The following is a 26,133-nucleotide window of genomic DNA, read 5'->3' as shown; positions in this document are numbered from 1 at the left end:
ATTTGCAGCACTTCTTCTTGCACTCAGAAATGGTACCCAGCACAACAAAGCCCTAGGACCCCATAGAAACACATCACCATTAGCATCCCCTTATTCTTCTAGCCCCCCAACAACACTATGGCCTCAGGACATCCCGAAGTTTGAAGACATTTTAAGATGGGAAGTAAGCTATTAGTAAGATTTGATTACCTAAAAGGCAGGTTTTGTGGTGGCCCGGGGGATAGGCATGTTTCTAAGCAGCAAGGCTGGCTGATGAAACCTGTTGGCAGTGCTTGAGGCTGGCTTCCTGTGCTCACTGAGCCACTGCCACCCTCTTGCATGCATGCTCCTCCCTGGCAAAGCTGCAAAGACCAACATGTGTATTGCAGCACTGTCAGCAGCTCCTTAAGGTTATTCCCTTTTTCTTCTCAGTTACATTTATAAACCCTGTGCAGAGTTGCTATGGTTTCTGGTACTGCCAGCCCAATCGGTATTCAGTGCAGCTCCTCTCACCTTCACCATTTGGGTGACCTTTCCTTCACAAGGAAGATCTCACGCCGTCAGCCCGTTCAGTTAGATGTCACACAACAAGCTGCACAAGAACACCAACCGCTAAGCAAAAGGGGGCTCTGTGGAACCAATCCATCTGCAAAGGCTGGCTGAGAGATGGATAAACAATGGTAATTATTTCAAACCAAATTGGAACCAGAAAGCAGAAGCCAGCTGTGTAACCGCTGGACAAAAAGGAAAGCCACAAAAGGAAGAAATTTCAGATCTCAACGTCTTGGGTGCTCTGGTATCTTCCTCTAAGCAAATATTTTTCCACCTTTCCCTCTCCCCAAAGTTAGGTTCAAAAACCTTTTGCTTCCAAGACAGTTTCTTTCACATCACAACTTCTGCAAAGGAATGCTCATGGATGCGAGACACAGCTGTAAACCGGCAGTAAGAATTTCTCTCTTTGCCAAATTAATATTCTCAATATTATATTTAAAAGACTTCGCACACAGCCACACTGCTTACTGTACAGCCAGACAGGCAAGGGGGATACATGCTGCTTTCCTCTTCAAGTACGCATGCTGGGAATGGGCTCAGCAGCTTCCTGTACCAACCAGATCATGGGGTCCCTAAAACCCTAACCCAGGCACTGAACACAAGCCCCATGGTTTCCCCCTAACTCCGAGAAAAAATGTTTCTACTACAACAAAGAAGTCACAAACACACGAAAGACAGAAAATCGAGCTTGGACACGATATGACCCTAACTCTGCCAAGCAGTAGGAATGGGAACATCCCCACACCTTGCCTCTTCATAACAAAGCCAGAACTTTTCTTGTGGCACTTCCTTGGCTGGTAAGTGTTCCTGCATTGGGCAACCAGGCTAGCCAAGATATCTCACCCCATACGCTTGTAATGCTAGTTGGGGCCTTCTAAAGAAGATGGAAAATTGCCTGGATCTTTCCAAGACATCTAGGTGCAGACATGAGTATGAGCATGGTGCTTCAGCTGATCTAAAGACAGCTCGGTATTGCACAAAAGGAGTTGCTTTCTTAGAGGCACTGAATGACCATGTGCATGGTAAGTGGGTCAGAAGAACAGGTCACAACCAGCACACAAAAGCAGGCTGGCTTTGAAAGCGGACAGGGTCAAATGCCCCTGTGCTGTGAGAGGTGGGAACACTTGCTGCTGCAGGTCTCTTAGCTAAGGTCTGTGTGGAATTTGAGCTCTGAAACAAAGGTGATTGAGGCATCCATAGCTATGGCCAAGCTTTCACATAGTGCTGTCACAAAACACTTAACCTGAGCAGGGATAAAAAGACCATGTGCCACATAATGTGAACTGCAGCATCTCTCTGCTGTCACCAACATGGGTGTCTTTATGCAACGTTCTTTATCCCATCAGAGAGCTACTGAGCCTACTCTTTCCCAGCGTGGCTGCAATCTGCACCGACAGTGCTGTTCAGTGGGCATCTCACTCACTTTATACCAGCATGTTGCTCCAGCATTCCCAGGCTCCTGGCTTGCTCCGTGGCAGCATCGTGCCACAGTGCATCAGGTACTTACCTGTCACTACAGATCCACCCAAAATCTGTCCACAGTCTGATACCGGGTGGATTACTCCTAAAACAGACAAAACATTTTTCACTATTTCCTCCGCTGCTTCCACCTCCTTCTGCCTGGATTGCACAGCTATGTCTTTGCTCACTGTATGGAGGACGTCTTTACAGCACACAAGCCCTTTCATCTTTACCATGATCAGAACAAGTCAGTGCACCTTTGCTAGTTCACAGTCTCCTTTAAACTGGGGTGAGCTGAACTTTCTAGGCAAAGATTTGACCTCTCTTGAAATCCCCTGATCAGCAATTTCCCTTGCTCGCTCTTTCACGTTTGAAGCACTATGAAACACTGGAAAGGACACATTTCTTCATAAGGAAGTTAGTGAGAAAATTCAAATAATCGGCTCAGTCCCAGGAGACTTGGGGTCTCTTTCCAAGTTTGAAAGCTCTTTCTTAACAGAAGTTTTGCTCTTGAAAGTCTTCTGGTTAGCAGGCAGCTGATGATATGGCTTCTCTGGAGCCTGATTATACTTCCAGCCTAGGGGCAAGTAATAAAAAATCCTGCCCGGCTCTGTGAGGTCTGAATCAGGTGCTAACACCGAACATCTGCTGGGGCCTCTGCCCTCCTCTTCCCCACCCTCCTTCTCTGGGCTGGGCATTGAAGCGCTCTCCATTTTATAGCTTGTGGCAATGAAAGGCTAATTTAAGAGGGAAAACATTACTGACAGCATTATCCAACAAATCCAGACTCTGCTTCAACTGCTCTCCATATGGGACTTTGGAGAGTCCACCACCGCCAGGACATGCTGAAAAGATCTGCACTATATGGCAGCCTTTGAAGCAGTTACCAGCAAACATTCACAGCCCTACCCAAGCGAGACAAACAGACTACACATACATTTATTACTTCATACAACCAGATTGCTTGCTGCACAAAAATTAACAGTGCCACCCAAGAGGATGTTTAGACACTTAAACACAGCTTTAAAACATGGGGTTTATGTAATTTAGGTACAAACTAGAGAGGCACCACACATTGTGTGTGTATATATGCACATACACATGTATATTTGCGTCTCCATACATATATAGACACAGACAGAACAGATTGTCACAGCAGGTTGTGGTATGTTCATACACTGCTCTTTGAGGAATCCAACATCCCTACACAAGGGTTTCCATCACTGGGAAACAAAGCAGGGCCTTGAGTTGCTGTCACTGTTAGTCTGACCTTCCTTTCCTTGATGCACCCCAATGCTGGCTCCCCTCTTGAGTTAATAACCCAATCTGCAAGCCCATCTAAGTTAAGTGCACCACTGACACTTGGTAAAGATATGAGTCAGATCCCTGCTCTGGAAAGTCTCGACAGGGAAGGGATGGTCTCTGTATTCTGGGATGCCTGATCTAGCAGGGCCCAGGTGTAATGCTCGAGTACAGATGTCGTACATCTAAACATCTATAGCCTGGAAACTTAAAACTTTCCTGTTCTGCAGCAGTAATGGATGAATCGACCTGTATAGGAAAAGCATATTTGGACAGAAATCATGACCTTTGGAGAAAAAGACTTCAGCACCTGAATGACTGCTACTAGAGGGAATGCCCATTACAGTGAATTTTGCTTAACATCCAAGAGGGGAGTTTAATGCCTTAAGGTAGAAGGTTCATTGAAGAGCTGAGGAACGACATCATTGCTAAACGCTGTGCTTCCATCAGCAGGAAGGGCACTGCTGCTTGCAGCATGAAAAGTGAGAAAACTGGTACTTGGACTTCCCTAAGCTGCAACTGCTGGATCCCAGCCCTGCTCCTGGGCTGCCAAACAGGGCAAGCTCTTGGCATTCATGTCTACTCCCTTCTAGATGTTGCTTGCATAGAGTAAGCACCTCAGGCAGCAGTGGCCTATCTAGTGTTAGACCCTGAAGAGCTAATCTGGTATGGGTCACAAAAGATTCACATAGCTTTACTATTTCTATTGCAGTAAAACAAACAATCAAACACATAGTACCAGCTGCAGCTTCCAGCTTTCATACGGAAGAAATGTCAGGCTGCAGCAATGTTTTCAAAGCTTTTCTCTGTGGAGGTCCAGTCATTCCCTGGGAGGAAGGGACTAGCCCTGCTAAGAATTTATCCAAAAATTATGGAGTCAACACAGCTTTTGCTTCCTCATCTTCTAGTGCACAGAGAACTGTTCCTTACAGGTTAGCAGCCACAGGTACTGTGAATTGCAAGGGCTCTGCTGTGCTTTTAGTGCAGACTGGTCAGGAAAGAAGTTTTTATTCTCCCTGTAGGTGACAAGGAAAAAGCTGGTGTCCTTTCTGCACTAACATGATGTGTAACAGGGCCTAACACTAGACAGCAGGGATACTCTGTCCTTGGAAAGATGTGAACAGTAGATGTGTCTCAACCAGTCTGGGGCCCCAGAAGATACTTTTCTGGAGTGCCACACTGAAACATGCTTCTAAAGCCCTAAGTTTCATGTCAAAAACAAGACTGACAGAACCGCCATGCTGTTTCTCCATGCAAATTGGGGCAGCCCTTTATAAGACAGGATCAGAGATGTGGTCTTTACATAGAAAGAAAGAAAAAGGAGTATTGAGAGACAAAGCAGCAATGGTAAACAGCTTCGAAAGTCGCTTGTGTAATCAGATAGATGCTGCAGACCTGTCACGAACACACCCTGATAGTCCTTGTTACTGAACAGTAAACACTTTTGAGCAGCATTTGCCTTAGTGGTTCACATGTCATAGCCCAAGAGACCAATGTGCTGAACTACTGGCATTATTGGGAACTTCCAAGAACTAGCAACAAGGAGCAAACAAGGATATAATCCCATTCAAGAGGAGGTGTTCTCTCACGCCAGTTTGCCACATCTGGCTATGCCACTATGAGTCTCAGCAGAGAGCCAAAGGGCAGAGTACCTACTAAACTGCACAGCAACTCAAATCCAAGATACCTTAGGTCTACCTTGCAAAATCACAAAAAAATTGAGCACTTGCATATTCCTCTGTAAATCTGACCTCCTTCTCATTCCTGTCACTGGAAACCTTCATATGTCAGACTTGCAGCCCAAGTCTGTGAAAAGCTCATACAGTCAGCATGACAGTTATACTCTAGAAAGATTATTTCTCATGCTAGTTTCTTCTTACTCCTGCACTTGTACAAGGGAAAGGAATAAACAGGTAAGAAAACAAATGAGATTGTACAGATTATTTTCCCCATAATCAATAACATTTATACATGTTTAAGAAATTGGCATTAAAAAATATTAAGCATGAACAGATCTACAACATGAACAGGTACAAACCCCATTGCCTAGTAAAGCTAGGAAAGAGTTCATGTCTAATCAGAAGTGGTAGTCCACAACTACATATTTTAAAGACAGCCTTGATATTAGTGTCTTTACTGTATTAAACTCTTCATACTTAAATAATAATAGTTATAATATCTAGACAGCACAAGGGATGATACATAAGCATAAAAGTGCAAGACATAACTTTAGTCAAAGTGCCTACTGGTCAAACTGGTACAAACTATGTTCAGAGATCAAGCATAAACCAGACTGAGCAATCATTTTCCTCTCATTTGCATCAGAAGTTGTAACAGGTAACATCAATCCAGCCTGAAGTGACATCAATTCCAAACGGGTACACATGAGAGGAGAGCCAAGCCCATATCTTGATGGAAAGCTGATCCTAATTTCCTCTGTGTAATGCCAATTAATTCACAGGTTTTGCTCTTGAATATCCGAGCAGAGAGAGAGAGAGAGAATGGTAACTTCAATGCCACATTCTATGGAGGCAGAGTCAGCAGCTTAACAGAAATGTAGCACTTAAGAGCAGGGGGTACAGCAAGCCCTTGTTAGCTCCTCTGGAGTCACATCCCCCAGCTGATTTATTGATTCCAGCCATAAAAGATGACTAGGAGGAGGTTAAGTAACACTTCTCTTCATTGGAAAAATAAAAAGATTATCCTCACAAGTATAATTTTTCCCTTCCTGTTTGTCTTATTTTACTGTTTCAGAGATAAAACATTTTTTACAATAGCTTGTTACTGTGTTCACTCCCTTTAAAGGCAAATGGATTTTAAAAGATCATGTCACCAGAAAGCTGAGGGATGGGGGCAGAGGCAAACCTTTTATTAAACCTTTAAAAGATTTCTAACTCATTTTGCAAGGCAAAACAACAAAACCATAAAACTCTAGCAATGGAGATCTGTCACTGAGATTAAGCAGATCCAAACTCCACCATCCATTTTTCATACTTCTCCAGGTCTGCAGCAGAAACAGATTTGGAGATTTTCTTCAGAGCCAATTCAAAGTCCCCGTTGGTAACCGGCATTTGAAGCTCCTCTTTAGAAAGTGCACGAATCTCTTCTGGAGTTAAGCCGTTAATACGTCGCCTCATTGCCATTAAAGAGGCATCCCTGGAAATACAGGACAATGTATGGGAGCTAACTGCAAGCAGCATGTGCTGTAAGCCTATGAATTTTGATTGTATTCTCTTGCTAGAAACCACTGGCAGGAACACTTAAGACAGCATTTATTTACCCTACAAGATGCAGTTCACATCTTTCTTAGCTTCCAGCTTCCCAGATCACTACATTAATTCAACGTAAAGAATGCATTGGCACCGAAACCCATTTAAGCATATGGTAAATGTGCAGAGATAATTAAAACTATAAAACTGCAAACTTTTTACAGTGATTCATAGAGATAAAATTTTACAACTTCAGTGCAGGAAAGGGCAGGGTGGGAGCAGAACTGCTCTCTAAGACCTTCAGACTTCTTGTTTGTTTGGCTTTTTCCAACTAGCCTGGAGTTTGCATCCCCATCCTCTTAAATTTCAACCCTTTTCTCACTATGTATCTCAAAACTGTAGCCCGGCTCTGTTACCTGCTTGTGCATAGCACATGGATCTGCAAAGGGCAGTGCAGAAGGCATGAGACACGAGCATCATGTGGTCCTGCAAGGCTGAGGCTGTAAATGCCTATGGCTCCTCATGCTCTACCTGCTCTGTGACTCCTCCCCAGCTCAGATGCTGCCAGCGTGGCCCACTGGCATGGAAAGCACTGATCATTTCTCACACCATGGCCCACATACAGCCTGAAATTACATTTTCTCTTTCCCCAGGTTTTTCCCAGCAAGGGATAACACAGGCCTCAGGGAGAACAAGTAATTTAACTACTGCACTGCGTGACACACACCAAATTTTCAAAACCATGGAGTCATTTTACAATTTCAACAAAGCAGCAGGGGAAATATAAAAACATCCCAAGCCACGTTCTTAAAGGATCAGTTTCTCTTGGCAGGGATCCTAACTTTATAAGGGACAGAGGCTTCCTTCCGATAAGTTTTTTCAAATACCTGCCCTACACCAGAAAAGACTTATTTGTCAAAAAACGAGAAATTTGTGGGAACAGGATATAAATCAATCCAATACTAATGCTATAAATTATCTGTATCACCCTTGCACATAGAAGATTCAGACAGAAACCAAGACTCTACTGCTCTGGGGGTTGTCCACACATACAGCATATAGAAGGCCCACACAAGTATTCTGTGAAAGGTTCCTTTGCATCACGAAATACTAGCTCTTAAGCTCACGGGATTTAAAAGCAAACAAATGAAATAAATCCAAACCTGTTGTGCACTCCATTAACAAATGCAGGAAATGCAGCCAACAAGATTTGCTCAGAGAATTTTTTTGTCTTTGGATCCAAGAATACTTAACCACATCTCGCAGAAAGACTCCACGGTCTTTAGACCACTCCACATGATGGGAACACACAGTTCCAGTACTGGGCCTCAAACACAGTCACTGTTAGCTTCACCTGCAGTGGGTATTACCTTTTATCACATAATGCAAACAATGACTTTCCATGCAGTTTTATTTGCAAAATAAGGGGAATGAGATACCTGCAAACATTAGTGATGTCGGCACCGGAATAGCCTTCAATCTTCCCAGCAATTTCTTCAAGGCTGATATCAGGATCTAGTTCTACTTCCCGAAGATTAATCTTAAGTAGTTCTGCTCTGCCTTTTGCTACAATATAAAAAACACTTGTTTGAAGACTTGCAAGAGTAACATTAAAAAATATACAAACACAACTAAGGTTTTTCATAATAAGTACAAACAAAAGGATTTAGTATGAGAAAATGAAAGAGACAGAACAAATCACAGTCAAGTGTACAATCAAATACTATAAAGTATATGGTTAAAAGCAGTATATTAAAACAGCATGCTCTAGAGAGATTTTCCAAAGTCATACGTCACTAAAAATGTCTGTTATGTCTCAGATGACAAAGCATTTGGTCACATACTACCCAAAGGCACAAAAGCACAATCCTACAAATGTCCGCTACTTTTCACATCCCTTTGGATTCACTTGCTGCTCAAGTGTTTGATTGCATATTATTCACACAGTTTCATTAGAACCACAATGAGAATTCTATTAACACAGCTTCAGACAGCATAAACCCCCTAACAATAGGCTGAACTTTAAGCATATGTTTAAGCACTTTACCCAGTTGGGACCCAAGAAAGCTGCTGAAGCCTGATAGAAAACAGATACATTAATACAGTAAACATATATTAATATATTTACAAGTGTCCTGGTATTCCACTTCCAGACCTAGATGAAGTGTGCATGCACTGATAACCAGCTGGGTAAATGAGCACTTATGCAGCCAATTAACCATTTTTCTTGTAGAGTGCATGTGCGTATGTGCATTTGGGTACAGATGTTAAGCAACAACCTAGGCTTGTAAGAGGGAATTCACATCTGACAGCTTAGGCCTGAGTGTTATTCTTCACAAGGGTGGTAAAGAAGAGAACAAATGCTCTCCTGGCATCTTTATTTCCGCAGTGACCAACTTTTATGACCTAGAAAAGAAGACACTCACAAAAGAGGAAGTAATAGTAGGAAAGGCTAAAAGTCTTAAGGAAATTTCCACGTTTTATTTATTGATATCCCTAATTAATTTTTTATTTCTTTTAATTGAGGGGGTATATCAAAGAAATTAGAAAGCTTGTCTAAAGCTGCTGGTTTTGTGTGCTTTGCAGAGCTGTCAAGAATATAGTCATCAATCACACACAACTGGCACTAGCTATAAAATGGAGATTTGTTATTTACAGAGCACAGTGTACATATGGCATACCTGCAGAGAGCATCCTGTATCAAAGAACATTCTTCTAATCTTTGCTATGGGGCTAAGCAAGTCTTTGCAGTATTTTGAAAATGAAACACAGCAGAATACATACTTTCATCAAATTCCACAATATACAAGTGTATATATATCATATCACATCACCTTTTCAATTAAAATGCCTGACAAGATCGTATCACACAGCACAGTTGTAAGTGCATCATTTAGATTTGCCCACAACAGCTCGACGTTCTTATTTACAGAACAGATGCAACAGAACATCAGACTGGAAATAAAACTGTAGCACACCTCGTATGTTGTCCAGGTTGTAATACAGTGTGTCAAAACCAATCTGGTTTAATTAGAAACAAGAGCAAGAGCTGGTAGGATTATAAACTAATTGGTCATAAAGACAGGCATCCTGTTAGGAGCTGTTACTGCCTGTAAGCTGCACAGACAAGCTGTGGAACTATTAAGTGTCCTTATACCTGCTAAACTCAATCACAACTGCTGTCACCATGAACACGCATCTTGTTATCTTGAGTGCTCATGCAGGCAGATGAGGCATCCACTGTACCAAGAAACAAAGCTATGCAAACTTCAAGGGATAGGGATCTCAAAATTAATAGGACAGGTGAATGACAGCTAGGAAAGACAATATGAGCTGAGACATCTTAAAGCAGGAAAGGTATCAGCCTGCTGCATTCTGAGTGACTCGAAGCACAGTCATAAAGGCAAGCGAGCAGTGATCTACAGCGAACTAAGCCTGTAAGTGAAAATTCATGGATCCACTTCTTTCCATTTGCCTGAAAGAGCATGGAGTGCATTTGCAGTATTTGTGAACGTGTCCAAAGGCTGCCTTTGATGATCACTCAAGGACCGACTGTTAAACATTTAAAATAATTCCAGGCTCATTAAAACTAACTCTCTTTCAAAATGTAAGAGCCCATCAATGGGCTTGCAATGAAATGCTGCAGCTCTTTGTTGTTAAGCCCCCAAGCAAGTAGTTGCTGTTCATTTTTTTTTCCCTTTCTCTTACTCTCCTCAAAAATAAAGCAACCCAGCCGAATGATTAACCCCCAAATTTCACTGCTCATCACAAAACTATAAAGATTCCTCTCAACTCAGTGGTCTTGCATTAACACTAAGCTTGTCTTGCAAAGGCAATTTTAAAGGAAAATGCTCATAGCAAACATACCTGTGGGCAAAGGTATATAAATCCTCTTCTCTAGTCTTCGTCGGAGAGCTTCATCAATATCCCAGGGAAAATTTGTAGCAGCTAACACCATAACCATCTTGGAAGGGTCATCATTTTCCAGAGCACCACCTACCCCTGCAAGCACAATAGTTTAGAGTAATTTTATTTCACAGGTCTTATTGATTGAAATGCTTGCAAAGAAACACTGCAACAAACACTGCAAAAGTGTGGTCAAAGCTAAGCAACCGCTCTATATAGTCCTAGTGCCCCTTTCCAAACTTCCCATAGCTTAGGAGTGATAAGACCACCTGTCACAGAAGGGGAACAGTTTATTCTTCTGCTGAGTCAGGGGATGGCTTTCTCTGACAGTGCTAACGACACGGTCCCACTGAAAATGCTATCTCTGCCAAATCCAGCCATAGAAGAAATAAGAATCACTCCCCAGCCTCCCAAATGAGGACTGCAAAGTAATTATCACTTGGAGGCAAAAAGCTGCTTACCCTGAGTTTATCACAGTGAACCTGCACATTTGAGGACATTATAAATAGTAGTTAAACAGCAGCTGCAAAAGAGAGGTGGTTATCAAATCACTACATCATACAATATTCCTCAGATGGTCATCCTTGTTATGTGCTGCTGTGTAAAACAGGTACTAAATCTGACTAAAAGGGCAGTATTAGCTGCCACCACAGAATACAGCAAAAATCAGATCTCACAATGGACTCCCCAGGCTGGAGACTCTAGCAAAGGGGAGAAATTTGTTTAAATTGCATTAAAATTAAAGACCTGTATTAAACTGCACAAACCTCCATGATTTGCTTCTGGAGTCTATGTCTCTTAAAGTTTTAAACTTACCATCAAAATGGCCATTTTAGAAAAAATAAAGCCAAACACTTTTCAGTTATCTGCCTTCAAATGCTCCAAAAATACACTCCCCTCTCAAGTCCTGCCTTCTTTTTCCCCTATCCATAAAGCCAGGTTTTCCAGATTGCTCAAGTTCTTACATCCCCACCTATGAAGAAACAGCACCCCAGCCCCAAACTTGGATCTAAACACTTGTTACCGTCCATTTGCACAAGCAGCTCAGACTTGACTCTGCGACTCGCCTCATGCTCATCAGACGTGCCTCTGCGGCTGCAGATGGAATCGATCTCATCAATGAAGATTGTTGTTGGAGCGTAAAACCTCGCCTTTATTCAAATGAAAACATCACTATTAGGCCTGCAGCAGCAAGGACAGGCTCTCATCAGACCACAGCCCAGTCCCACTAGACTACTTACAGATGTTTCCTGCCTGTCACAAGAAAATGACTCAAGATCCTGATTTACAAAAACTGTCTGGCATATGCTGAAGTTTATACACTTAAAATTGTACTCCTTGAGTCAGGGGTCTTTCAGAGCTGGTTGGCTTCCTCATCAACCAGTCTTGCAAAGGGGAAAAGGAACACAATCACAGTACAGGCAGTTTCCATGTCTAGGTTTTCGTGTCAGTGAGGGGTAAGTATAGAGGACAGAAGGGATCTCAGCCTATCTCAACCAAGACAAGCTGTAACTGAGAATATTGTGGAGGTGCACTGAGGAACCCAAACTGGTGAATGACTCCAGTATAGGTCCACATGCAAATGTCCTTCACATCCCCTGTATGATAGATTGCATCCACAACTTCACTCTGAGGCTTGTGCCCATCATTCAGAACAGAAACAGAATTAAAACATGTATTGCTTCTAGAATAACAGTTCCAAATTTCTTTTCTATGGGCTTGTTGTCCCATAACTGAGTAAGAACTGAATTTTTGTTAAGGTCACAACTCTGTGCTTAGTCTAGAAAATGTTAAACACGGAAGGTGAACCATTTCCTTCTTAGTCCTCAACAACAAGCCAGAAAACGATGGTAACACAGACCATGTTTTCCTAACTGATTGAAAGCGTGACAGCTCAATGAACTTTGTGCTTCCAGCATGCTACTGGAGGGGCAGGAAACCAACAGATGTCCTTTCTCACCTTAGTGATCCCCAGATCACATCACTGAAGACATACCATTTCAAACAAGAGGCGGACCAGCTTCTCAGATTCGCCCCTGTATTTAGATGTCAGGGTAGAAGAAGACACATTGAAGAATGTTGTTCCACACTCTGTAGCAACAGCTTTTGCTAGCATTGTTTTGCCAGTGCCAGGAGGACCAACCATCAGCACACCCTGCAAGGTGAAAACAAAGGTAATGAACAACAAATAAAGAAACTCTGCATTTGGTACTCTAAGCTACATCTCAGTATGATCTAAGATCTCTATTTAAATTGTTTAATAACATAATTGCCACCAGTGGAAAACAAAACACAAGAATCCCATTTCCAAGAACAACATGGAAGTGTTCTGCAACTTCTTTTTACCATTCTGCTGGAGCCTGAATCACAAACCTGGTAATTGTCGCTGCACCTATCACCTGGGAACTGGACAACTGAATCAGAGCCTGGACTTGAACTTAGGCCTTTCCCAACTCACAAGGGGCTGCACAGGCAGATGAAGACAATGAATTCTTCTTTGTGGAACAAAGGCCCCTTTAAGGAAACCAAAATACTTTTGCAGAAAGTTGTATTCCCTCAGTAGAGCACCCTTCTGTAGAAAAACATTTTGCCAAAAAATCCTGATGATCTGCACATATGAATCTGGTTGATTTTTACATTTAAGTATGCACGAGAGCATTCACTGAATACGACAGTTTGTCATACTGTTTAATCTCTCCACCTCAGTACTTCTACAGCCATACTACTGCATCTTAGCAATTCCTGGCTGAAACACCATCCTCACCACACTGATGGATGGCAGAAGAGCACTACTATTTCTGTTTCACAGATAAACAACTGTGGCTCATGTGGACTACCACTCAAGCCCACAAAAGCCTAATCTGAGCCTGATTATTCAGAAAGCTTTAAATTAGAAAACTGAACTATAGTTAAGTCCCAGGTTGGCATCCACACCATCAGGCTGTCTTTCCACCTGTGGTCTATCTGAAAGAAAGAGTAAGGAACACACATCTCTGCAGCTCAGCACACTTACCCATCATTACACAAGCAGGTTTTTTGCTAGACACAGAGTGCTCTCAGGACCCATGTTAAGATTGTAGCACTGAGACTGGTTAATCACTCTTGACAATATTTCTAAATACAGTTATCTTTATGGCTAGTCTTCCCAACCCTTTCAGCAGCAGTGCTGCAGAGGGATGCTACGCTGTTCCATGCCTGCAGAGCACTATAATAGGGCACTGTGATTTTAACCATGGCACTATGAAAATGTAGTGCCCAAGCAGCTTGGGTTTTTTTTTTCCCTCGCAACTGCAAGATCTTATTACATGCTAACAAGAGTTTTCTAAAGTAAAGTTGTACTGTGTTCCAAGGATAATCAAATTAGCCAGAATTAGAATTGCACATCATAATGTGCTTTGCAATTAATAACTTACATAAAACGCCACAGCAATAAAATATCTGTTAAATGCAAGCCACATAGCAAATTAGATTTCATCTGCTCCTCACAAAATTTTACTTCAAAAAGCACAAAGAATGACATGGAAGAGATCTATAAAACCAAGTCAACCGGGAAGACAATTATTCAAAAATGTACTATTCAAGAGCAATAGACTCTCTGTACTCCATTTTCCATTAACTCTTAATACCTTTATTGCCATTTAACACTTAGCTAATGCAAGCTCAACATACATTCATCGGTAAATTAAGTCAGAAATGTTCACGCACCATCCATACAGCTAACAGCCCAGTGTCACTCCTCGGGCTGCCCAAGGTTTCCTAAGCTGCAGAGCAGCAAGCATAAAAATTAAATGGACTCTTTCTCCCCATGAACATTCAGACATATACTGGGCTTTGAGTTGCTGCACAGTCATACTGATATTATAATAATATTGCAAGTACAACCCTGGAGTGACTGGGTGAAAATTACTCAACCTGTGATATGCAGGTCAGATAACTTACTGCTCTGAGTTTCAAATGGTTTTATTCAGTATTTTTAAACAAGCTGTACCTCAATTCAAATCACACTTGACCCCTGTGTTTGACAAACTGTGTTTTCTGCAGGACCTGGTCATACAAGAGACTAACATCGTTTTTTGGATATTGCTTTGGTCCTCCATTATTATGGAAAGTCAAATTCTGGCTGTGACATGGTTTAGTGTGAGGTGTCCCTGCCCATGGCAGGAGAGTTGGAACTAGATGATCTTAATGTCCTTTCCAATCCTAACTATTCTATGATTCTGCGCTGCATTTTGAAGCCCATTGCTTTGCACCTCCTGTGTAACTATTACATTGCATATGATACTGGTGGCATTGCATATGCGAATAACACTGGTGCAAAGCAGCCACACCAGCTGGAAGAAAAGGGGAAAACCAAGCTCTCTGGGGATGAAGATGACACCAATATCAGTTAAAAGAACTTGAGTTCTCAGCAAAACAAGATATGCATGGTTGCAAACAGAAATACATAGGATCAAGTTGCACTCTCTCTCTCTCTGCAAACTAGGAGGCTGCCACTTACTCACTAGTTAAAATCCTTGACAAACACAAAGACTTCTTTATTCTTCTTCTAAGGTTGTTAATCCAAAGTATTTCAATAAGAAGCTGAAATGCACTGCAGGGAGCAAGTGTTTTGATGAAATCACTGCAGGGTTACTTCTTGTTGTTGTAACAATCACTAGCAGAGCAGTGGGAAGCACAGGGAGCAACTGGGCCTTCTTGGCACAAAACAGTTCAGAAAAAAAGAAAGAGCAAGCCCATGGACCCTCAGAAACTCATGGCTGCAGCTACACAGCAACTGTGTTGAATCAAGGAAGACAGCTGCCTGCTTCACACAAGCCACCGTCCTCTGAATGCAGGCACAAACTGTGAGGGCTGTCTTGGGAATTGTTCTCAGGAGAGTCTGGACATCCAAAAACAGATTTGGCTGTCTTTTCCCTGAATTATTGTCCTGAATGCCTAGGCTCAACAAATGCCTGCTGCTATACTGATTACTGCAAGAAACACTCTTCCCTTCAAAACTTCTCATCCTTGTAGCACAGCCAGAGGTCACCAGTAGGGAAAATACACGCTGTTGTGTGTGAAAAATAAATTCAGGAGAGTTACAGCTTCACAAGTCACCAGGGAAAAGGCTAACAATGATGACTCTTCATGGACTCGTCAGAAATCAATCTGCATTGCAGACTGAAGAGAGGAAATAATCCTAAATTTTTTTCCATGTCTACAACCACCTCGTTTTCACAGGCGACACCACTCAGTAGGAAAAGACAATCTCACACAGAGATAGAGACTGTAACTCTTTACAAGGCCAGGCTGTTGTTTCTTTACCCACTGCCACAATGCTCAGAGACAAGGCCAGTGGCACTCTTTATGTCCCCTGCAGTCTGCTGAGATGTCTGCCTAACAGACAGATGGTCACTACATCCTCTAGGGATGTTAATACATGAAAAAAGCATAGCAGCTCTTCACTCTCTTAAAAGTTCTTGAAGACTGGACAGACGGGGCCCCTGCAGTCTATAAGGGTATAGATATAACTTCTTCTATGCCAAGAGGAAAAGAGAGATTCAGCTGTTCAAAACACACTAAAATCTTACCCCTACACTTGTAACCCATTAGATCTAGGCTCTGTCTAAGCCAAAAGCTCAGTTAACCTTTAGGTTACTCTCCAGGCCATTGGTACTGACCACTAAACCCCAAAGGCCATACAGCCTGGGGCTACATTTGGGCTGCCCCCCTGAAACTACCTAAAACTTCCATGAACAGCCCTCAAGCAGCCATCTCCCAGCTCCTGCTGTCAGCTCCCACTCTTTCCAACTTCCCCTCTTTATTGCCCATAGACACCACAAGCCCGAAGAATGACAAGTCCTCCACTCATTAGTTCCTGCAGGGCTTTGTTTTGTAAATAAGCAGAATAATGGGGATCTGGGACTGGCTCAGGCTGGAGAAGGGCAGCTTTGAGGGTCAGACCTAAGTATAAACCAAAAGGTACAAAGACCAAGCACGAAAAGACAGCGCAAGTCTGCAAGTAATACAGGATCTGACACATGCTGCTGAATCTGCATACTTAACCACAGAAACTACTCACATACACAGCATTCCCTAAGCATGCCATTGCCTTGCAGACTCAGAATAACAATTTGCAGCAGTCTATTTTCCCCAGTAATCCTTCTCAGTAACAATAAAGTCCTTGTGCTGTGACTAGTTATTCCCTAAACATGTGTCAATCCATTCCACAACAAAAGGAAGATAATTTCATTTTCTGTTCACAGAAATGCTCAACAACCTCCTCCCACCTCGTCCTTTTTAGCTCTAACCAAGGCTCAGACTGGGCTCACCCCTGGTCCATCAGCCAGACCATCTCACTCCTATACCTTTCCCATTTCCCTTCTTGCAGCTCACTCTCCCACTTGCATTTCTCCTACTCCAGCAGTAACTATGCCCAGCTGTAAGTGTAACTGCAAGGCTAAATCATCTCCCAGATTAGCTCCCTCTCTCCTTGCTTCCTTGCATGATCTAGGCTGCAGTTTGCTGTCTGAGACAGTTGGCACATGCAGAATAAAACAGGACTGCTTTCCTCTGTGAAGTGTTGTAGAGTGGCCACCGTGATCCTAAACGGAGCTATCTGTTAAGCATTTCTGCTTCTGTCAATATACCCTATATGTTTTCCCACATGTACAGGCTGACATATAGAAAGTGTAATAATGTCAACAAGCTATGACTGGGTAAATACAAAATAATTACTATTTAATGTAAAGCCTGCATACACTTCCAGCTGTTTCTTTCAGTGCATTTTACAGAATTATAGAATGCTTAGGGTTATAAAGGACCATGAATCATTACAAGATGATTTCATGAAGAAATTCTTGATCTTTCCCATTTGCCTTTTCAGTCTTCTGCTACAGGCATCCGCACATATTACAGCAGCAGACATACACAGCTAAAGCTTGCCATTTACTTAAAGCACCAAATAAATTCCCACCTTCCAAGGTCTTCTAATCCCTTTGAAAAAATCAGGCATCCACATTGGAAGAACAACAGCTTCTCTTAATAATTTCTTGGCTTCTTCCAAATCCGCTATGTCATCCCTGTGCAAGATGAAGAAATTTGTGTAAGATTCCTGTACAACAGTATTTCTTCTATTTTTATACAGGAAAAACAGAACAGCCTTCATACCATCTCTTTTAGCATGCCAGTATATGCCTCATGAGAACACTCCTATAATCGGGTGACCTAAAACTGAATCTACTTTTGGAAGGTAGGGAAAAATAATTTTCAACTCAAGTTACCCAGAGCTGCTTAATTAAAAATTGTTTTGAACAATGTGAACACCAAAGCGGTCTCGTTAGAGTTCTCGGGAGTGTGCTTTCATTTCAGCAGTACCTGTAATGGATGTACTGCACATTACACCAGTTAGCAACAAAAGCTTAACTGTCATCAAATTAATAAACTGCTAAAACCAAAAGACCTTGTTTTGCCTATCTGTAGAAGATTATGATAGCTCCCTGTTTTAAGAGTTAGAAGAAGGATAATTTCTCTACTCCACACTAACAAAACCACTTGAATTGAGAAAATCCCTCATACCAATGAATGCTTGGATTCCTTGACACAATGTCCCTTTCAAGAGCTTCGACCAAGTCTTTGTCGTAACCCGCTCCATCAAATTTTGGAATTTCCCCATCACCAACTTCCTGGGGTATTTTCTTGCCCTAGAAGTGAAAGTCATACAGGCTCATAAGAACATTATTCTTTCCACATATCCTTTCCTAGCAGTGCTTAGCAATCTCGTCTGGTTCACCTCTGTGGAAGCCACATGAAGGCATCAAGCTTTAACACAGCTATCTCAGCACCACGATGGCGAGCAAAACCTGACTGTTCACACCTTACACTCCAGAGTCCCCAGATACCTGTGCTTCCTTCGGAGATGCAGCTTACAGTGACAAAACCCCCTCAAAGCTCATTACATACCACAGTCAGTGGGTGGGTGGGTTGGTTTTAAAGCAGCAAACCAGATTCTCTTCACAAGCCCTTAAACAACTCTTTAGACACCAAAGGACACACTTCCTGGCCAGCAAACGGGATGAATGCAGGAACAGCCTCATAAATCAGCCTCCATCACAAGTTAACACTATATTAACTCCTGGCTGAAGACCAGAGCATCCAAAACATATTGTGAAGATGCTACACCTGCCACACTACCTGCCAGAGCTAAATAACTGACACCTCATCATTGAAAAGTATTATACCCATTGTCTTTGATGGAGAAAATCCAAAAAAATTATTTTCCCATGTTTAATTAAAGTGATCCTGTCCAGCAATTTCTCCTGTCCTGAACTGCAGACTACCTACTTCACACCTATTCACAGGCCAGCTCCATTAACAGTTACAATGCTTTATAGGTCATATTTATTTAAAGGCTGCACCAAAAGCTCTAAAGAAGCTCCCAACTCACCCAGACTTCTTTGAACTACAATAATTTCTGCAGCATGCTAATGCTCACTCAGTGACCCAGCCACACACTGCCTCTGTCCCAAAAAGCCCAGAGCTCCTGGTTAATACTTCCAAAGTGCTGTGAAGCTTTTGGGAGTGAAGTAACATTTTCTCTTCGAAGCACGAGGGCTCACGCTCCTCCTCTCCCACTTCAGAAGCAAATCACTTCCCCTCCCAGTACAACAGCACCATTCAGCAGTGCCTGAAAAGTAGCTGTGCTGTTTTACCAAAGGAGTTTGAGTAGAGTGCTACTTTAGAACTCTTAACTCAGTTTCTAAACACTATCATAGCAGCAAGTTAAAGAATCCCAGCTGGCTGGACAAAAGGCAAAGGCGGGCTGAGAGGCAGCTGGACACACACAAATAACCTCGCAGTGGAAAAAGAAAAAGGTGGAGATTACACGCCTTCCAGTCACCATGTACCCACCAGGCCTATGAGGGAGCACTTCATCTTCCCACTGTTTTTGTTTCCTGTTTCCAAGTGAAGTCTGTGTGGTGTAGTACTCCCAGGTCAGGGTTTTTTGCAATGGAAATGAAGCCGAAAGTTATGTTCAGACAAAAAGCTGGTGTCAAAAATGTAATGGTCTAGCACAAAACGCTAAAAATGGAAATGGAGAAAAAAGCCCTGTAGTGTTTGAAAGATTTCAGGAGACAGAAAATGGAATCCAAATATAACCACAAAAAGAGAAAGGAGGGGAAATGGCAATGAAATGAAAGGTATTTGCTGTCTGTGTTACACACTTCTATCCCTCTGCAACGGACTGTTTGTTCGAGTCATGCACTGGAGGCCACACCAAGCCCGGCTGTGGAATGGCGTAAATAAAACAAATAAATAGGAACAGAAGGGGGGAGGAAAAGCTGAGCCCCAGCATCCCAGTATCTGGTGCTGGGATACTCACTCTTCCTGGGACAGCTGTTTTTCCTGCTCCCTGTGGCATGGCTCGGCCATGGAGGGAGAAGGGCGGCACATGGGGAGGTGTGCTTTCAGCATCACCCTGGCTATCGGTTTAGTGACACTGAATGTTTCCTTTCATTATCTGTTTTTCAGTTCTGAAATTAAAGCAAGATTTAAACTATTCACGGTTTTCAAATGTAATAAGATTATTAACATTGCTCCCAAATGGTCCAACCTGCAATCCTCAGCCAGCAGGACTAGGAAAAGCAATACAAAAAGAAATCCCATGGGCATCCCTCAATCCCATGGGCAGCAAGAGTAAGCGTACATTTTCAGTCATATCTCATCTCTTCTCGTGGTGTTAAACAGCTTCAAGTAAAGCTGTTTGTGATGGCTTCTCTCTAAGGTGTGCCAACAGAGAGGTATACAGAAGATTGCTCCCATCCCCCTGGAAATCCCACTATGTAACCTCCTCAGACAGCGAAGTTTTAACCTACACAGGTTTAGAAATTCGCTGGGCTTTCCATCAGGAAGAGCTATCAGACCTGCACTAACCCACTGAAACGAAAACTGTATTTCCAACATGAATGTGTTTCTACTCTTGCACTATGCTCATGCATTAGTTCCTGCAGTTATCTCATTGACGTGCCCACCACTCTGATGTACTCGCAGCATGTACATGCTCTGCCTTCATTTGCCAAACCAAGTCTCCTGTTGCAATACAAGCTGAACACATTTACCTGCTCACCTAGGCAGCCCTTCTTTTTCCTCCTTCTAAAATTATATGCCTTTCTTGAGCTCAGTCGTAGAAACACATGCCAAATATTCCAGCTGCTGTCTCACCAGGGCCTCTTATAATAGTAACCTCCTACAACAGTAACATCTCAGCAAACTGAGTCTGGGATTTCATTTCCATTTCTTTCCATAGCTAAATCATGCTGGCACCTTACATAGATCAATCACGTAGGATAACTGTGGTGGCTGCAATCACTAGACCTGGGTCCTGAAAACATTATGCTTTCCTGCAGGCTCTTCCCACTACACACAAACACCAAACAACTATTGCCAGGTTCACTCTCTGCCACTTGCTGCCAAAGCCAAAGGCGGCACCTGGCTGTGCCTTACTCCAGCAGCCAGCCCTTCCCATCACTGCCAGGAAAAGGTGATGTGTGTGATGTAACTCCTGCTGATATGTCCAAATCTCTCTTCTCCTCCACTTCTGAGCTCCCACATTCTAGCAGAATCCTTGTTCTAGTCTCCAAGTACACAGCCTGCTGCTCTGCACTGCTGAACATTACCCCATTTCCATGACTCCAGCACAGAGTCATCCAATTGTTCCTCTACAACGGCCTCATTCATCACTTCTGGTGACGGTGCTTCCCAGCTCAGTGTAATTGGCAAATTTAACTAGGGCATGCTCCTTTTTTATGCCAAGGTCACTAATTTAAATATAAAACAAGAGTCAATCTCTAGCCTTGAGGAAATCCAGAAATGCTTTGCCAGTTGACTGATACTTTTTCGTTCAGTAGCATTTGTTTACGTTCCCCTTGCTGCCTAATTCTTCCCCCTTTTAGAATTCTTCTACACCACATACTCACTAGATTAACAATTAGATTAGCAATTGCTTCACATGTAGCATCCAGGCAGATTTATTTCCTTAAGATATTAATTAGAACTCTAAGGAAAGTGCTGGCAAAGGCAACACCTTTGTTTAAGAAACCATGTATCACTTTATTCCACTTTCCAGTTAGTCCCAAGTCTTTAACTTTTCACCTACTCTAAATTCGTTTTAAACCTTTGCACACTGCTTAGATAACATTAACAACTTCAGTTGCCTGGAGCACTTTTGCTTTCCCCTTCTAAATACAGGCACAGTCAACACAACCCACCATTCACATGAAACAACAGACCAAATAAACTTCACTGGAAATCTCTGCTCCCAGCCCTGCAATTTCACCTACAGCTGTTTCAGTATTCTCAGATGGAGATTATGCAGCCCTCCAATCCCAATGCATGGGGGTCTATGCTTCCATCTAAATGTGACTACCTCATCTCACATCTCATGACACACAACAGAATAATCAAGCAAAAACAAAAGACTTTTTTTAAGTCACATCTTCATCGACTTTAACATTCACTTCACTGCCACAGCAGCACACACCTTGGCTATTTTATATCCTTTGCAGTATTTACTGTTCTCACCAAATGCACTGACAACCTAAAATAATCTCAAGAGTACTCCTAAAAAAAGTGTTCTAGTGCTTAGATATAGTATTATGCAATTTGTAAAAGACATACAGGTAGCATTCAGGCTGCCTCTTTAAGCTGAACTACTGAACAGAGGCTAAAATTCTTGGCGATGATCCATCAGAAGGTACTCTGAGAACAAGCCTAATAATTTCCAATGGAACTAAGAGGGAAGAAGCACTTGAAAGCAGTATTTCAGAAACAGGAACATGTAAATACAAGGGTTTAGTGGATAAACACCATCCAATGGGTTGCAGTTCAAAATTACTTTATATAGCTCTACAAAAGGTCATTTTAGAGGCAGAGTCAGGTTAAAACCCCTTATCCCAAGATGGTTGCTGTCAGAATGAAAAGATTATATGGTCTGGGGAGGAGAAATGGTGAAAGAAGGCATTTGCCTCAAGGCAAAACACTTCTAAAACATATATTCTATACCTATATTTATCTTGAAAAATGCCACAAATAAATATGTATATTACACTGTGATGTCATAGCCAGGACAGCATGCAACCTTTCACACTGCTACCAGCATCTTATGAAATGGATATGGCACCCAAACTCATTACAGATGCTAAGTAATCCTAGCCAAGCACCCAAACCCCCCAAACCCAAGAACTACACAGCAGAATCATTTACTGTGAGAAAAGAGATACCTGGTTACTTGGCTTGAAGCTTCAGTTTTGCCCTGTTATTTTTAACTGAATATGAAGAGTTACTGAACCTCTTTGATTTGACATAACTAGGCTACAGAGGTAGCTTTAAGTTCAGAAGCTGAAGAACATACCCACTTGCAAACGAAGAAAGGATAAGCCTGAAAAGGAAGCTAAACCTGGTTTTGTGCCTGTGCGTAAAATACATAAAGTTGCATTAACTTCTTTCACTTCCCACGCCTGGCTACTTCCTCTTTTATTCAAAATTTTCTTCAAAGTAAAATCATGGATCCCTTAAAAATTGTCATATAACACATGAAAATTGGTAACCCAGGATCATTTTCATCTACGTACCCCAAAGAAACTAAACCACCAAGTAGGTAGACAAAGGGGAAACCAAGATTACATGGCTTGGTATTTTTTGAAGAGTAGACATATTTTCCTTCTGCCACCTAGTGACCAATATATTCAGATAAGAGTAGTGTTTAAAATGTACCACATTAAATGGAACACCTTCATGACTCTTCCTCCACCTCACAGCAGTAGCGCTGCTAATCACATTATTCCCAGAGACAAGGATTGTACAAGTCATGCTGTTGTAGGCTCCTTATAGTAAAGCCCTATCATGCCCATCACCGGAAAGCTTTGAGAGCAGAGTTCACCCTCATTAGAGTTAAGACTTTGAAGGCTGCCTTACACAAGCACATGTGGTGAACCTGTCACACACCAAGACTACAATTCCTGTATAGCTGGCAGAACTGTAAATAATTGCACAGATCTTCACAAGCTTTTTACAGCTTGCAGGATGCACACTTCTTGTTTTAAATCTTACTGGTCCAGGGCAGAGAGATTTCTAAAATGCTTCATCCGTGCAGTCACTCAGTGGCACTGCTAAAAATGTGCTGGCCCTACCTGCTGATGGTAATAAGGGCTGGGATTGCTTAATACTTTCCCTGTGTATCAGAAAAACAATTACTGATGGAAAAAGTGTATCTTAGAGCCCTTTTTGCATTGTGAAGGATCAACCTGTAACGGGAAAGTCATGAAGGGACTAACCAAACTCATTTGGTAGAAAACTGACCTAAATATTTTCTTATTCATCTATCAAGATCTGTACAATACTGTGTCCACCCACAGGAAGAGCCTTCTTGTATCTCTGTCTGTAAGGAAAGTAAAGCCGCTTCAGTACCCTCTTGACTTGTATAATTTATAACACAGATTCCTCAGGTTCCTGGCAATGACTCCGCACTTAAATTTAAAAACGCAAGTGTTTCAGAAACGGCAATTTGCATACAGACATTTTCTGAGCCACAGAACAGTCTTGCCTTTGACGTCTTGATAGTGAATCACTATCTCCCCTTCTCTTTCACTTCAGCACTGCTACTTTTTCATGGGTCTTCAGAGCAAAGAATCTCCAATTTATTCTAACTTATTTCTTTGGTTTTGTTTTTAAAACAAAGCCTTTCCAAGAAGCATCTTCCTAAACACCATAATAAATATAAAATCATTGCATAAAGAAAATGAAAGCTGCTAAGAGCTTGCTTTTACTACGTCTCCTTCACATAATTTTCAATTATGTAACTTCAAGTAATTTGGCACAGATTTAACTAGCGTCAGATGAATTAACAGAACTGTCCTGGACTTTTAGGAACACCTACATTTTAATATGGTATGGCAGAGGCAATGGTACTGTGGAACTTTATTCATAATGTTTAAAGTCTAGAAAGGCCACTGATCCCATTTTTGCACTTTTTACATAGAAATCTTTAAAGAAGACCTGAATTGTATTAAAAAAGAAGAAAACCAACCCAAAAATAACAAAAATAAAACCTACAAAAAAAAAAAAAAAAGGAGAGAGAATGCAAACAAACAAAAAAACCCCACCAAAACACAGAGAAACACAGGATGGGGGACAACAGGAGAAGGGGCTCAAGGGTATAATGCCTGATTGACACTGACAGATTAGAGACAAGCCCATGGGCTGAGATGATAAGAAACCCTCAGCAATAGGCCACCATGCTTCCTCCCTATCCCTATCAAAAACTCTCAAATCAAGACTGAGCAAGCATGACAGAACTTTCCTTAATCTGGTGCCATTTGTTAGTAAATATCCCCATGATACATGCTTTGTCCATGAGGCAAGAGGAAAGCACCAAGTTTTCTTGTACAGGATTATTGTGGCTTTTTATTATTAACTGTATTAAATAACTAAAACTAAAAATGCTTCCCTTTGCCACCTGCTGCATCACAACTCTTCCCCCACATATTCCTTCCCACTTCTTACCTTGTCATCTCTTCCTCTAGCTCTAGATTCCCTTTCGCGGCTGCCTGCAGGCTTCTCACCCTTGGATACCATGTGTGCTCTGCCCGCAGGCCCACGGGGCTGCAGTCCTGGTGATTCTTTCCTCAAAGCTTTGCTGGGACGTCTGATCTGAGGTGGAGCCCTAACAATAAGCAACCACAATGAAAACATGCTAAAAACAGTGAAAAAAGAGCAACATTTAGAAGGAAGGATTCTAATACGTCGTTAATTCCCTTAGTGCATTATTACTACAGCTGATAACCCCTTAAGTCTTACCTCCCTACATGTGCAAATACAGCAATGTAGTTATGGTTCTGTCTGACACCCAAAGTAAGGAAAAAATACAAAAGGAAAACAGAAGTTCCAACAATGCAAAAAAAGACAATTCACAATGATCAGTACTCCTACCCAATCTTACAACAGACCAACACACATGTAACAAGAAACAATTTAGTAATTCTTCAAATCGTAGTTTCCTCTGACTCCAAAACAGGAGATTATGTTGGGCTACATTCATGTGCACCAGCTCAACACAACCACGACATCTGTGGTTTAAGAAAAAATAATAAAAGTTGTCTAATAGCTTTCAAAGACCCCAAAACAAAGGAGGGAGAATTTTCAAACAATCCTCCTACCTCTGACTTCTTTCCCTTGAGTGAAAATGCCAGAACGTACAAATTGCCTAGAAAGCAAAAGCAAACAAAGCCCAACTGCAATCACCTGCACTTGTGTGCATCACCCACAATGTCAAAGAGAACTTGGCAGGGACATAAGAAAGAATTTGGTTTTTAGAGAGGTATCACAGTAATTTTTGCTCTAGGGATTGGACTTGACATACAGAACTAAAATAAACAGCCTGGAACATCACCCAGCTTGAATTAGTGTCCCCTATTCAATCTTCTACTAATCGTTGTTTTGAGTAACTCAGAATTTGCTAACTCCAAAAAAAGATCCCGGAACACGGCTTACAAAGAATACATACTTAAATGCACTGTGGATACAACTGCTACGTTTTGCTTTGTATACATTTTCACCAAACATAACAGCATAGAAGAGTGGCTGGTTTTCCTTGCTTTTGTGTACAAGATTTCAATTTCAGCTTAGAAAAAGCTGATGAACAATTGGGCCTTTACCTCCAAGAAAGATACAAGAATAAATACATCTTGCA

At 41.9% G+C, this 26,133-nt stretch overlaps 1 protein-coding gene across 9 annotated transcripts in view; it reads right to left on the bottom strand.

Annotated features, from left to right (window-relative positions):
- Positions 1-2,913: 2,913 nt before the first annotated feature.
- The window catches only part of KATNAL1 (katanin catalytic subunit A1 like 1), a 44,795-nt gene continuing 21,575 nt past the window's right edge, over positions 2,914-26,133 (bottom strand). For 7 of the 9 annotated variants that reach the window (XM_065678440.1, XM_065678434.1, XM_065678441.1 and 4 more), the window contains 8 exons: positions 24,948-25,107; positions 17,967-18,091; positions 17,365-17,470; positions 12,406-12,564; positions 11,434-11,560; positions 10,371-10,505; positions 7,943-8,069; positions 2,914-6,450 (listed from right to left, as the gene is read on the bottom strand). In XM_065678440.1, coding sequence (XP_065534512.1) covers positions 6,252-6,450; positions 7,943-8,069; positions 10,371-10,505; positions 11,434-11,560; positions 12,406-12,564; positions 17,365-17,470; positions 17,967-18,091; positions 24,948-25,107 — 1,138 coding nt within the window. In that variant the 3' untranslated portion in view covers positions 2,914-6,251. Of the gene's footprint in view, positions 6,451-7,666; positions 7,858-7,942; positions 8,070-10,370; positions 10,506-11,433; positions 11,561-12,405; positions 12,565-17,364; positions 17,471-17,966; positions 18,092-24,947; positions 25,108-26,133 lie in introns of all 9 variants that reach the window. The other 2 variants (XR_010612441.1, XM_065678442.1) reach the window with 2 other exon arrangements.

Source organism: Lathamus discolor, chromosome 4, assembly GCF_037157495.1.
Source record: "Lathamus discolor isolate bLatDis1 chromosome 4, bLatDis1.hap1, whole genome shotgun sequence".
Classification (NCBI taxonomy): Eukaryota; Metazoa; Chordata; class Aves; order Psittaciformes; family Psittacidae; genus Lathamus; species Lathamus discolor.
The sequence above is the reverse complement of the archived record's forward strand: the minus strand, read 5'-3'. Positions and strand labels throughout refer to the sequence as shown.